The 13,909-nt window shown below is 39.7% G+C and overlaps 1 protein-coding gene across 1 annotated transcript; it reads right to left on the bottom strand.

The window, feature by feature from the left end:
* Nucleotides 1-340: 340 nt before the first annotated feature.
* LOC122978717 (progonadoliberin-1-like) lies at nt 341-9,625 on the bottom strand. Its single transcript, XM_044345642.1, has 4 exons — nt 9,620-9,625; nt 769-900; nt 590-688; nt 341-432 (listed from the first exon to the last, which is right to left on the bottom strand). Exons 1-4 carry the CDS (start codon nt 9,623-9,625, stop codon nt 385-387), a joined length of 285 nt encoding a protein of 94 aa, XP_044201577.1. The 3' UTR covers nt 341-384.
* Between the last annotated feature and the right edge of the window lie 4,284 nt (nt 9,626-13,909).

Below are 13,909 nucleotides of genomic sequence, written 5' to 3'. Positions count from 1 at the left end.
GGCAATGTTCAACAAAACACAGTAAACTGATGTTTAACCTTACGTTTACACAACTTTTGCCCATAAGACACAACTTCACTCTTACATTTGTATAAATCTGCTGTATTACATGCCATCAGGAATTTAGAAACTACTGGGATATAAATTCAATCAAATTCATGTTTGTTATACAATAAACAAATAAGGAGTTCATAGAAAAGTGTCAATAATTATTCAAATGAAATGTCTCTGTAATCCTTTAGAGCAAGAAATAGTCACAAAAACAGAGAAAAGCATAAGGCACTGTGGAATAAAAATGGATTCTATCATAATCATTAAAAGTAGAACAGTAGAAAACAATGTAGATATGCCAATATGATTATTTATTGTAGAATCAAATAATCATCATTTTTTATAATTTTTGTGTTCATTCTCCCTGTTGGTCACACTGCCCTAAAAGAGAAAAAGAATAACATTAAATATATGAAAATACAATCAACATTTAATAGAAATATCTGGTAAAGCGTCTGGCGGTTTGACTAATTTGAATAATTGACATTATTGACTGATCGATTGACCGAACACAGAATTACAGATGAGCGAAACTTACAAGAAATCCTTTCATTCTGTAGATTTTGGCGAAAGGCGATTCCTCCACACAACCCAAAACACTGCAAGGTGTGTCCACATGTGGAAACCCCTCAACTACCTGAAGGGGGGGAGGGAAACATAACCATGAATATGTAGAGAATAAAATGCTGAAGATGAAGTGTGAGGAGCCATGCTTACATTGTCCAGTGTGTCTGAAAGGCTGTCCAGTTCCCTTTTCCCTCCTGGGCTCAGTCCATATGACCAGTGCTGACAGCAGACCTGTGGCACCACTGAGCCCAGAAGCAGCAACCACAGTGCCAGGGTTTGCAACTGCTTCAACAAGTAACAATGTTTAATACTTTCTTTATGTCTCCATGTGCCTCTTTCTCGAGACAAGATTTCCACAACAGGAGATGAAGGAGGAGAAGGGTGGAGAGGTGAAAGAGAAAACATGAATGAGAAGAAGAGTAGATGAATTAAGGAGCGAGATGGAGATGGAGAGAGTGAATGAGTAAAGAAATGAGAGAAAGGCCAGAAAGATACAGGAAGAATGATGAAGGACAGGAAGAGTTGAGGGGAGAAGGAGGAAGATGAAAGACAGGAACATAAAGAATGAATTAAAGAGATGGTGTTAAGAAATAGAGAAAGGAATATGAAGAAGGGAAAGGGAGGGAAATGAATAAGAGGACAGAGGGAAATGTAAAGGATAGAAGATGATGAAGAGAGGTGGATGAAAGATAAAGCAGGTGGAGCAGTAAAGGACAAAGATGAGGGATAGACAGGTGGAGAGGTAGAGGAAGGAAGTTGGAAAGAGCATTTAAGGGAAAGAAAGAAAAGGAGAGGAAGAGTGGAGGTGTAAAGGAGAGAGGGTGAAGGAGAGAAAGGGCGGACTGGAGATGAAGATGAATGATGAAAGATGGAAAGGGTTGAGAAGGAAAGGATATGAGATGAAGGAAAGAAACATGAAGGAGGACTAAGAAAAGGAAGGGTGGATGTTAAAGAAAGTAGATCAAGAAACAGAATAGCATAAAGGTAAAGACAGAAGATGGATAGACAGGTAAAACAAGAAAGATGAAGGAGAGGAGGAATGTAGAATAAAAGGATAGGAGTTGGAGATGGAGGGTGGATAGGTGAAAGAAAACATGAAAGCGAGGAAGAGTAGACAAGTTAGGGAGTGAGATAAGATGGAGAGAGTGACTGAGTAAAGATAAAAGAGAAAAGGATGATGGCTAAAGGAAGAGAGGAAGAGTGAGAAAGATGCAGGAGAGGAACAGTTGAGGGGAGTGAGAGGGAGAAAGAAGTGAAGAGTGGAGAGGTAAAGGAAAGGGAGGAAAATTACAGATACAGTTGAAAGAAGGTAAAGGAAAGAGGATGGAAAGGAAGAAAAGATGAAGGAGCTGGGTGATAGAAGGTAGAGTGATATAGGAAACAAGATTGAAGTTAGAGAGTGTGGAGATGTAAAAGAGGAAAAAGGATGGAAAGGGTGGAGAGATAAATGAAGGAATGTAGGAGGAGGCTGAGAGGAGCATGGAAGGGAAAAAAATGAAGGAGGGGAAGAGTGGAGGGGAGATGAAGGGATGGATGGATAAGAGAGGAAAGAAGAAGACAGACAGGAACATGAAGGATTTAAAGGGTAGAGAAGAAAGAAGAAAGATGAAGCTTGGATGGGAGAGGGAGGAAGATTGAGGAAATAAAAGGTTGACAAGAGAAAGGGAGATGAGAGGAAGTGTGGAAAGGAAGGAAGAATTAGGGACAGAAAGGAGGGATGGTTAAAGGAAGATAAAAATTGCTCCGATCCATGAAGGATAGAAAGGTTCAGAGAAAAACTAAGTTTAAAGATACAGCGGAAGATGATAGAATATAACTGAAAGGAAAAGTGGATGGATGAAGCAGGGGGATTAAGGAAAGAAAGAATAGAGAGGAAGAAAGGAAGATGGAGAGGCAGGATAGGTAGAGGGTGGAAAGGTATAGGAAACAAGATTAAGGATAGGAAGCATGGAGATGTAAAGGACAAGAAATAAAAGAAATGCTGAAGAGGAAAAAGGAAAAAATGTGGAGGATGAAAGGAGTATGAAAGGGAAAATAAGAATGAAGGACAGGAAGAGTGGAGATGTTAAGGGTGGAGGATGAAGGAGAGAAAGGGTGGATTGGAGAAGGAGATGAAAGATGGAAAGGGTTGAAAATCTAAGGATAAGAGATGAAGGATAGAAAAAGTGGAGAGGAAAATGAAGGAAGATGAAGAGAAAGGGTGGATGGTTAAAGAATCAAGAAAACGAATAGTGTAAAAGTAGGAGATAAAGGACAGGAAGGATGGATAGGTAAAATGAGAAAGATGAGGAACAAGAGGAATGGAAAATAAAGAATATGAGTTGAAGGAGGTGAAGAGTGCAAAGAGAAAATATGAAAGTGAGGAAGAGTAGACAAGTTAGGGAGTGAGATCGAGATGGAGAGAGTGAGTTGGTGAAGAAATGAGAGAAAGACCGAAGAGATGGATAGGAAGGGTTGAGCAGAAAAGAAGAAAGATGGAAGACAGGAACATAAAGAATGAATTAAAGAGATGGTGTTAAGAAATAGAGAAAGGAATATGACGAAGGGAAAGGGAGGAAATGAATAAGAGGACGAGATGTAAAGAATAGATAGAAGGAGAAGAGAGGTGGATGAGAGAGGGAGGAAGAAGCAGGACAGAAAAAGTTGATGAGAGACAGGGAGATGAAGAAATGAAGGAAAATGAAGGACAGGAAAGTAGATCAATAAACAGAAAAACAGTAAAGACAGAAGATGAAGGAGGGGAAGGATGGACGGGTAAAACAAGAAAGATGAAATAGAGGAGGAATGTAGAATAAAGGTTAGGAGTTAAAGGAGATGGAAGGTGGAGAGGTGAAAGAAAACATGAAAGAGGGGAAGAGTAGATGAGTTAGGGAGTGAGATGAGATGAGAGTGAATGAATAAAGAAAAGAGAGAAAAGGATGATGTCTAAAGGAAAAAAGTAGAAGAGAGAGAAAGATGTAGGAGAGGAACAGTTGAGGGGAGTGAGAGGGAGAAGGAAGGCAAGGGTGGAGAGGTAAAGGAAAGGGAGGAAAATTACAGATACAGTTGAAAGAAGGTAAAGGAAAGAAAGGATGGAGAAGAAGAAAAGATGAAGGGGCTGGATGATAGAAGGTAGAGTGATATAGGAAACAAGATTAAAGTTAGGAAGTGTGGAGATGTAAAAAGGAAAAAGGATAGAAAGGGTAGAGAGATAAATGTAGGATTGAAGGAAGAGGATGAGAGGAACATGGAAGAGGAAACAAACATGAAGGAGAGAAAAAGTGGAGGAGAGATGAAGGGATGGATGGAAGGGAGAGGAAGGAAGAAGAAGGACAAGAACATGAAGGATTTAAAGGATAGAGTGGAAAGAAGAAAGATGAAGCTTGGATGGGAGGGAGGAAGATTGAGGAAAGATGATTGACAAGAGAAAGGAAGATGAGAGGAAGTGTGGAAAGGAAGGAAGGAAGAATTAGGGACAGAAAGGAGGGATGGTTAAACAAAGGAAGATAAAAATTCTACCCATCTATGAAGGATAGAAAGGTTCAAACAAAAACTAAGTTTAAAGATACAACAGTGGAAGATGATAGAATATAAATGAAAGGAAAAGTGGAGGGATGAAACGGGGATTAAGGAAAGAAAGAATAGAGAGGAAGAAAGGATGATGTAGAGGCAGAGGGTGGAATGCTATAGGAAACAAGAATAAGGATAGGAAGCATGGAGATGTGAAGGATAGAAAATGAGAGAAAGGGTGAAGAGGAAAAGGGAAGAACGTGGAGGATGGAAGGAGTATGAAAGGGAAAGTAAGAAGAATGAAGGACAGGAAGAGAGGAGATGTTAAGGGTGGAGGATGAAGGAGGAAGACAAAAGATTAAAGAGGAAGAGTAGATCAGTTAGGGAGCAACAAAGTTTAATGAATGAAAGATGGAAAGTGACTGGGAACAGAAACAAGAGGAAAGGTAGATGTGAAAGACTGAGAAAGATGCAGGTGAGGAAAAGTAAAGAAAGGAGTACAGGAAAGGTGAAGAGGGAAAAGAAGAAAGTTGAAAAAGAAAAGGTGGATTGAGAGAGAAAGATAAAGGAGTGGAAGAGTGGAATTTTAAAGAAAATAAGATAAAGATGGGAGAGGGTCCTACATCTCCATGATAGAAATGAAGGGTATGAAGGAAAATGAAGGAAGATGAAAGAGACAAAAGTTGGATGGAGGAAGATGTAGGAGAGGAACAGTTGAGGGGAGAGAGAGAAGGAAGGGAAAGGTGGAGACGTAAAGGAAAAAGGAGGAAAATTACAGAAATGGCTGAAAGTAGGTAAAGGAGAGAAAGGATGGAGAGGAATAAAAGAAGAGGAAGGAGCTGGATGATAGAAGGTAGAGTGATATAGGAAACAAGATTAAAGTTAGGAAGTGTGGAGATGTAAAAGAGGAAAAAGGATAAAAAGGCTGGAGAGGTAAATGGAAAATGGAAAGAAAAGAAAAGAGAGGTTGGGTGGAAGAAAGGAAGATGAAGGAGTAGGATAGGTAAGAGAAAAGAGTGAAAGGGTGAAGAGTAAAAGGAAACAATGTGGAGGATGGAAGGAGTATGAAAGGGAAAATAAGAAGAATGAAGGACAGGAAGAGAGGAGATGTTAAGGGTGGAGGATGAAGGAGAGAAAGATGGAAAGGGTTGAGAATCTAAGGATAAGAGATGAAGAACATAAAGAATGAATTAAAGAGATAGTGTTGAGAAATAGAGAAAGGAATATGAAGAAGAAGGAAAAGGGAGGGAAAGAAAAATGGAGAGAGAATGGAGATGTTAAGGGTGGAGGATGAAGGAGAGAAAGGGTGGATTGGAGAAGGAGATGAAAGATGGAAAGGGTTGAAAATCAAAGAATAAGAGATGAAGGATAGAAAAGTGGAGAGGAAAATGAAGGAAGATGACGAAGAGAAAGGGTGGATGGTTAAAGAATCAAGAAAAAGAACAGTGTAAAAGTAGGAGATAAAGGACGGGAAGGATGGATAGATAAAATGAGAAAGATGAAGGACAGGAGGAATGGAAAACAAAGAATAAGAGTTGGAGGAGATGGAGGGTGGAGAGGTGAAAGAGTAGATGAGTTAGGGAGTGAGATGTAGAGAGTGAGTGGGTGAAGAAATGAGAGAAAGACCAGAGGGATGGATAGGAAGGGTTGAGGAGAAAAGAAGAAAGACAGGAACATAAAGAAAGAATTATATAAATGATGTAGTTGAGAAACAGAGGAAGGAATATGAAGAAGGAAATGGGAGGGAAATGAATAAGAGGACAGGAAATGTAAAGATAGACGGAGAAGAGAGGTGGATGGGAGAGGGAGGTGTTGAAAGAGATGACATTTACATGGATAAATGAAGGAAGATAAAGATTTTGCAGCAAAAGGATAGAGGATGAAGGTAAATAAAATATAGAAAAGAGAAGAGGAAAGAATGGAGAGGAATAAGAGAAGAGGGAGGAGCTGGGTGATAGAAGGTAGAGTGGTATAGGAAACAAGATTAAAGTGGAGATGTAAAAGAAGAAAAAAGAAAGGCTGGAGAGGTAAAAGGAAAATGGAAGGAAAAGAAAGGAGAGGCTGGTTGGAAGAAAGGAAGATGAAGGAGTAGGATAGGTAAGAGAAAAGAGTGAAAGGTTGAAGAGGAAAAGGAAACAATGTGGAGGATGGAAGGAGTATGAAAGGGAAAATAAGAAGAATGAAGGACAGGAAGAGTGGAGATGTTAAGGGTGGAGGATGAAGGAGAGAAAGGGTGGACTGGAGAAGGAGATGAAAGATGGAAAGAGTTGGTAAAAGAAAAAAGAAGATGTAAGGAAAGGTATGAAAATGGACAGGAAGGATGGTAGCGCAAGTAAGAGAAAAAATAGAAAGGGTAAAGAGGTAAAAGAAAAAGGAAGGAAAAGAAAGGAGAGGATGGGTGGATGGAGATGAAGATGGAAAGGATAAGTAGTGGAAGAAGAGATGAGGGATAGAAAGGTGGAGAGGCAGAGGACGGAAGTGGAAGGAACATTTAAGAGAGAGAAAGAAAAAGACAGGAAGAGTAGAGGTGTAAAGGACAGAGGGTGAGAGAAAAACTAAGTTTAAAGATAAAACAGTGGAAGATGATAGAATATAAAGGAAAGGAAAAGTGGATGAGTGAAACAGAGGGATTAAGGAGAGAAAGGATAGAGAGGAAGATGGAGGAGCAGGATAGGTAGAGGGTGGAAAGGTATAGGAAACAAGATTAAAGATAGGAAGCATGGAGATGTAAAAGATAGGAAATAAAAGAAAGGGTGAAGAGGGAGAGAATGAAGATGTAAGGAGTATGAAAGGGAAAGTAAGAAGAATGAAGGAGAGGAAGAGTGGAGGTGTTGAGGGTGGAGGATGAAGGAGAGAAAGATGGAAAGGCTTGAGAATCTAAGGATAAGAGATGAAGGATAGAAAAAGTGCAGAGGATAATGAAGGAAGATGATGAAGAGAAAGGGTGGATGGTTAAAGAATAGTGTGAAGGTAAAAGTAGGAGATGAAGGAGGGGAAGGGTGGATGAGTAAAACCAGACAGATGAAGGACAGGAGGAATGGAAAACAAAGAATATGAGTTGAAGGAGGTGAAGAGTGGAAAGATGAAAGAGAAAATATGAAAGTGAGGAAGAGTAGACAAGTGAGGGAGTGAGATGGAGATGGAGAGAGTGAATGAGTAAAGAAATGAGAGAAAGACCAGAAAGATACAGGAAGAACGATGAAGGATAGGAAGGGTTGAGGTGAGAAGGAGGAAGATGAAAGACAGGAACATAAAGAATGAATTATAGAGATGATGTTGAGAAATAAAGAAAAGAATATGAAGAAGAAAGAAAAGGGAGGGAAATGAATAAGAGGACAGGGGGAAAATGTAAAGCATAGAAGATGATGGAGAAGAGAGGTGGATGGGAGAGGCAGGAAGAAGGAAGAGAGGAAAAGTGAGGAAGATTGACAGAAAACAAAGTAGAGGGAGGGTAAATAAGAAAGATAAAGCAGGTGGAGCAGTAAAGGAAAAAGATGAGGGATAGAAAGGTGGAGAGGTAGAGGAAGGAAGTTGGAAAGAAAGAAAAGGACAGGAAGAGTGGAGGTGTAAAGGAGAGAGGGTGAAGGAGAGAAAGGGTGGACTGGAGATGAAGATGAAAGATGGAAAGGTTTGAGAAGGAAAGGATATGAGATGAAGGAAAGAAACATGAAGAAGGACGAATAAAAGGAAGGGTGGATGTTAAAGAAAGTAGATCAAGAAACAGAATAGCATAAAGGTAAAGACAGAAGATGGATAGACAGGTAAAACAAGAAAGATGAAGGAGAGGAGGAATGTAGAATAAAAGGATAGGAGTTGGAGATGGAGGGTGGATAGGTGAAAGAAAACATGAAAGCGAGGAAGAGTAGACAAGTTAGGGAGTGAGATAAGATGGAGAGAGTGACTGAGTAAAGATAAAAGAGAAAAGGATGATGGCTAAAGGAAGAGAGTCAGAGAGATACAGGAAGAATGATGAAGATAGGAAGGGTTGAGGCCAGAAGAAGGAAGATGAAAGACAGGAACATAAAGAATGAATTAAATAGCTGATGTTGAGAAATAGAGAAAGGAATATGATGAAGGGAAAGGGAGGGAAATGAATAAGAGGACGAGATGTAAAGGATAGATAGAAGGAGAACAGAGGTGGATGACAGAGGGAGGAAGATGTAGGAGAGGAAACGTTGATGAGAGACAGGGAGATGAAGAAATGAAGGAAAATTAAATTAAATTAAAAATCCCTTCCATCCATGAAGGATGGAAAGGGAAGAGGTAAAGGAAAAAAGATGTAAGGAAAGGAAGGAAATGGACAGGAAGGACGGGAGAGCAAGAGGAAAAATAGAAAGGATGGAGAGGTAAAAGGAAGACAGGTGAAGGACAGGAAGAATGGAGTGTTAAAAAGGAAGGAAGACAGAGATAGAGAGAGGGATCTCTACATTTTCATGAAATGAGGAGGATATAAAAAGATGAGATGGCATAGAGAAAGAGTGGATGATTAAAAGGAAATGGGGATGAAGGTAGAGGGATAAAGAAAAGACAGGATGGAAGAAGGAGAAAGACAAAAGATTAAAGAGGAAGAGTAGATCAGTTAGGGAGCAACATAAAGTTTAATGAATGAAAGATGGAAAGTGACTGGGAAGAGAAACAAGAGGAAAGGTAGATGTGAAAGACTGAGAAAGATGCAGGTGAGGAAAAGTAAAGAAAGGAGAACAGGAAAGGTGAAGACGGAAAAGAACAGAGTTGAAAAAGAAAAAAGGTGGATTGAGAGAGAAAGATAAAGGAGTGGAAGAGTGTAATTTTACAGAAAATAAGATAGAGATGGGAGAGGGTCCTACATCTCCATGATAGAAATGAAGGGTATGAAGGAAAATGAAGGAAGTTGAAAGAGACAAAAGTTGGATGGAGGAAGATGTAGGAGAGGAACAGTTGAGGGGAGAGAGAGAAGGAAGGGAAAGGTGGAGATGTAAAGGAAAGAGGAGGAAAATTACAGAAATGGCTGAAAGTAGGTAAAGGAGAGAAAGGATGGAGAGGAATAAGAAAAGAGGAAGGAGCTGGATGATAGAAGGTAGAGTGATATAGGAAACAAGATTAAAGTTAGGAAGAGTGGAGATGTAAAAGAAGAAAAAGGATAGAAAGGCTGGAGAGGTAAATGAAGGAATGTGGGAGGATGATGAAAGGAACATGGAAGAGGAAAACAAACATGAAGGAGAGAAAAAGTGGAGGAGAGATGAAGGGATGGATGGATGGGAGAGGAAGGAAGAAGAAGGACAAGAACATGAAGGATTTAATGGATAGAGAGGAAAGAAGAAAGATGAAGCTTGGATGGGAGGGAGAGGAAGGGTGGAAAGGAAGAATTAGGGACAGAAAGGAGGGATGGTTAACAGAAAACAGTAAACAGAAATTGCTCTTATCCATGAATGATAGAGAGGGAAAAGAAAAAACAATGGATGTATAGCAGAGGAAGGAAGAAAGAAAGAAAGGAAAATCAAGTGAAGAAGGATGGGAGAGAACCCTACTTCACATCCATGAAGGATAGAAAGGCTGAGAGAAAAACTAAGGAAGTTCAAAGATACAAACAGGGGGATTAAGGAGAGAAAGGATAGAGAGGAAGATGAAGGAGCAGGATAGGTAGAGGGTGGAATGCTATAGGAAACAAGAATAAGGATAGGAAGCATGGAGATGTAAAGGATAGAAAATAAAAGAAAGGGTGATGAAGGATAGAAAGGTTCAAAGAAAAACTAAGTTTAAAGATACAACAGTGGAAGATGATAGAATATAAATGAAAGGAAAAGTGGAGGGATGAAACAGGGGGATTAAAGAAAGAAAGAATAGAGAGGAAGAAAGGAAGATGGAGAGGTAGAGGGTGGAATGCTATAGGAAACAAGAATAAGGATAGGAAGCATGGAGATGTAAAGGATAGAAAATAAAAGAAAGGGTGAAGAGGAAAAGGAAGGAATGTGGAGGATGGAAGGAGTATGAAAGGGAAAGTAAGAAGAATGACGGAGAGAAAGAGAGGAGATGTTAAGGGTGGAGGATGGAGAGAAATTGGAGAAGGAGATGAAAGATGGAAAGAGTTGAAAATCGAAGAATGAGAGATGAAGTGGAGGAAAATGAAGGAAGATGAAGAGAAAGAGTGGATGTTAAAGAATAGTGTAAAAGTAAAGTTAGGAGTGTGAAAGAAAATTGAACAGTAGGTTATCATTTTATAAATCTTTTGTATATATGTTACAAATGTTTTCAAACTAAGGAGTCAATGTTTGTTATCAACTGAATGTGATGTAAAGTCATTGTCATTTTGGGGACACATGTTGGTGAAGAAATCCTACTCCTAGGCTAGTTGAACTCTTGAACCTGTTTCTATCTGAGGGTTGCTTGCTGACCCCTGGGGTTTGCTAGAGATATCTTTGTCTTAAGCCTACTGTTTTAGAGACCATACTTGTTTGTAAGAAGGTGTAACGGTTTGTGGAAGTGTCCATTTAGGGACCAGACTGTTTTTAGCTTTGCTTCTGGAGAGGTATAAAGCTGTCTACTTTGAGTTCACAATCTTTAGAGAAAGAGCTGAACAACATGCTTTCTCTCCAAAAATACAAGATGATTGTACTTTTGTTTGTGTGTGGAAATTTGTATAATTGTTACTGATGATGTGATGGATTGTACAGTGTTTACAACTGCTTCAACAAGTAACAATGTTTAATACTTTCTTTATGTCTCCATGTGCCTCTTTCTCGAGACAAGATTTCCACAACAGGAGATGAAGGAGGAGAAGGGTGGAGAGGTGAAAGAGAAAACATGAATGAGAAGAAGAGTAGATGAATTAAGGAGCGAGATGGAGATGGAGAGAGTGAATGAGTAAAGAAATGAGAGAAAGGCCAGAAAGATACAGGAAGAATGATGAAGGACAGGAAGAGTTGAGGGGAGAAGGAGGAAGATGAAAGACAGGAACATAAAGAATGAATTATAAAAATGGTGTGTTTGAGAAACAGAGAAAGGAATATGAAGAAGTAAAAGGAAGGAAACGAATAAGAGGACAGAGGGAAATGTAAAGGATAGAAGATGATGAAGAGAGGTGGATGAAAGATAAAGCAGGTGGAGCAGTAAAGGACAAAGCTGGGGGATAGACAGGTGGAGAGGTAGAGGAAGGAAGTTGGAAAGAGCATTTAAGGGAAAGAAAGAAAAGGAGAGGAAGAGTGGAGGTGTAAAGGAGAGAGGGTGAAGGAGAGAAAGGGCGGACTGGAGATGAAGATGAATGATGAAAGATGGAAAGGGTTGAGAAGGAAAGGATATGAGATGATGGAAAGAAACATGAAGGAGGACTAAGAAAAGGAAGGGTGGATGTTAAAGAAAGTAGATCAAGAAACAGAATAGCATAAAGGTAAAGACAGAAGATGGATAGACAGGTAAAACAAGAAAGATGAAGGAGAGGAGGAATGTAGAATAAAAGGATAGGAGTTGGAGATGGAGGGTGGAGAGGTGAAAGAAAACATGAAAGTGAGGAAGAGTAGACAAGTTAGGGAGTGAGATGAGATGGAGAGAGTGACTGAGTAAAGATAAAAGAGAAAAGGATGATGGCTAAAGGAAGAGAGGAAGAGTGAGAAAGATGCAGGAGAGGAACAGTTGAGGGGAGTGAGAGGGAGAAAGAAGTGAAGAGTGGAGAGGTAAAGGAAAGGGAGGAAAATTACAGATACAGTTGAAAGAAGGTAAAGGAAAGAGGATGGAAAGGAAGAAAAGATGAAGGAGCTGGATGATAGAAGGTAGAGTGATATAGGAAACAAGATTGAAGTTAGAGAGTGTGGAGATGTAAAAGAGGAAAAAGGATAGAAAGGGTGGAGAGATAAATGAAGGAATGTAGGAGGAGGCTGAGAGGAGCATGGAAGGGAAAAAAATGAAGGAGGGGAAGAGTGGAGGGGAGATGAAGGGATGGATGGATAAGAGAGGAAAGAAGAAGACAGACAGGAACATGAAGGATTTAAAGGGTAGAGAAGAAAGAAGAAAGATGAAGCTTGGATGGGAGAGGGAGGAAGATTGAGGAAATAAAAGGTTGACAGGAGAAAGGGAGATGAGAGGAAGTGTGGAAAGGAAGGAAGAATTAGGGACAGAAAGGAGGGATGGTTAAAGGAAGATAAAAATTGCTCCGATCCATGAAGGATAGAAAGGTTCAGAGAAAAACTAAGTTTAAAGATACAGCGGAAGATGATAGAATATAACTGAAAGGAAAAGTGGATGGATGAAGCAGGGGGATTAAGGAAAGAAAGAATAGAGAGGAAGAAAGGAAGATGGAGAGGCAGGATAGGTAGAGGGTGGAAAGGTATAGGAAACAAGATTAAGGATAGGAAGCATGGAGATGTAAAGGACAAGAAATAAAAGAAATGCTGAAGAGGAAAAAGGAAAGAATGTGGAGGATGAAAGGAGTATGAAAGGGAAAATAAGAATGAAGGACAGGAAGAGTGGAGATGTTAAGGGTGGAGGATGAAGGAGAGAAAGGGTGGATTGGAGAAGGAGATGAAAGATGGAAAGGGTTGAAAATCAAAGAATAAGAGATGAAGGATAGAAAAGTGGAGAGGAAAATGAAGGAAGATGACGAAGAGAAAGGGTGGATGGTTAAAGAATCAAGAAAAAGAATAGTGTAAAAGTAGGAGATAAAGGACGGGAAGGATGGATAGATAAAATGAGAAAGATGAAGGACAGGAGGAATGGAAAACAAAGAATAAGAGTTGGAGGAGATGGAGGGTGGAGAGGTGAAAGAGTAGATGAGTTAGGGAGTGAGATGTAGAGAGTGAGTGGGTGAAGAAATGAGAGAAAGACCAGAGGGATGGATAGGAAGGGTTGAGGAGAAAAGAAGAAAGACAGGAACATAAAGAAAGAATTATATAAATGATGTAGTTGAGAAACAGAGGAAGGAATATGAAGAAGGAAATGGGAGGGAAATGAATAAGAGGACAGGAAATGTAAAGATAGACGGAGAAGAGAGGTGGATGGGAGAGGGAGGTGTTGAAAGAGATGACATTTACATGGATAAATGAAGGAAGATAAAGATTTTGCAGCAAAAGGATAGAGGATGAAGGTAAATAAAATATAGAAAAGAGAAGAGGAAAGAATGGAGAGGAATAAGAGAAGAGGAAGGAGCTGGGTGATAGAAGGTGGAGTGGTATAGGAAACAAGATTAAAGTGGAGATGTAAAAGAAGAAAAATAGAAAGGCTGGAGAGGTAAAAGGAAAATGGAAGGAAAAGAAAGGAGAGGTTGGTTGGAAGAAAGGAAGATGAAGGAGTAGGATAGGTAAGAAAAGAGTGAAAGGTTGAAGAGGAAAAGGAAACAATGTGGAGGATGGAAGGAGTATGAAGGGGAAAATAAGAAGAATGAAGGACAGGAAGAGTGGAGATGTTAAGGGTGGAGGATGAAGGAGAGAAAGGGTGGACTGGAGAAGGAGATGAAAGATGGAAAGAGTTGGTAAAAGAAAAAAGAAGATGTAAGGAAAGGTATGAAAATGGACAGGAAGGATGGTAGCGCAAGTAAGAGAAAAAATAGAAAGGGTAAAGAGGTAAAAGAAAAAGGAAGGAAAAGAAAGGAGAGGATGGGTGGATGGAGATGAAGATGGAAAGGATAAGTAGTGGAAGAAGAGATGAGGGATAGAAAGGTGGAGAGGCAGAGGACGGAAGTGGAAGGAACATTTAAGAGAGAGAAAGAAAAAGACAGGAAGAGTAGAGGTGTAAAGGACAGAGGGTGAGAGAAAAACTAAGTTTAAAGATAAAACAGTGGAAGATGATAGAATATAAAGGAAAGGAAAAGTGGATGAGTGAAACAGAGGGATTAAGG

Source organism: Thunnus albacares, unplaced genomic scaffold (assembly GCF_914725855.1).
Source record: "Thunnus albacares unplaced genomic scaffold, fThuAlb1.1, whole genome shotgun sequence".
In the NCBI taxonomy this organism is placed as follows: Eukaryota; Metazoa; Chordata; class Actinopteri; order Scombriformes; family Scombridae; genus Thunnus; species Thunnus albacares.
This window is presented reverse-complemented; position numbering and strand designations above follow the sequence as displayed.

Excerpts from the sequence above, each read along its gene's own strand:
- LOC122978717 (XM_044345642.1), bottom strand. Across the intron at positions 689-768 it reads TTTCAGACACACTGGACAAT|GTAGTTGAGGGGTTTCCACA; the intron begins GTAAGCATGGCT and ends CCCCCCCTTCAG. Across the intron at positions 433-589 it reads ACAGAATGAAAGGATTTCTT|GGCAGTGTGACCAACAGGGA; the intron begins GTAAGTTTCGCT and ends TTTCTCTTTTAG.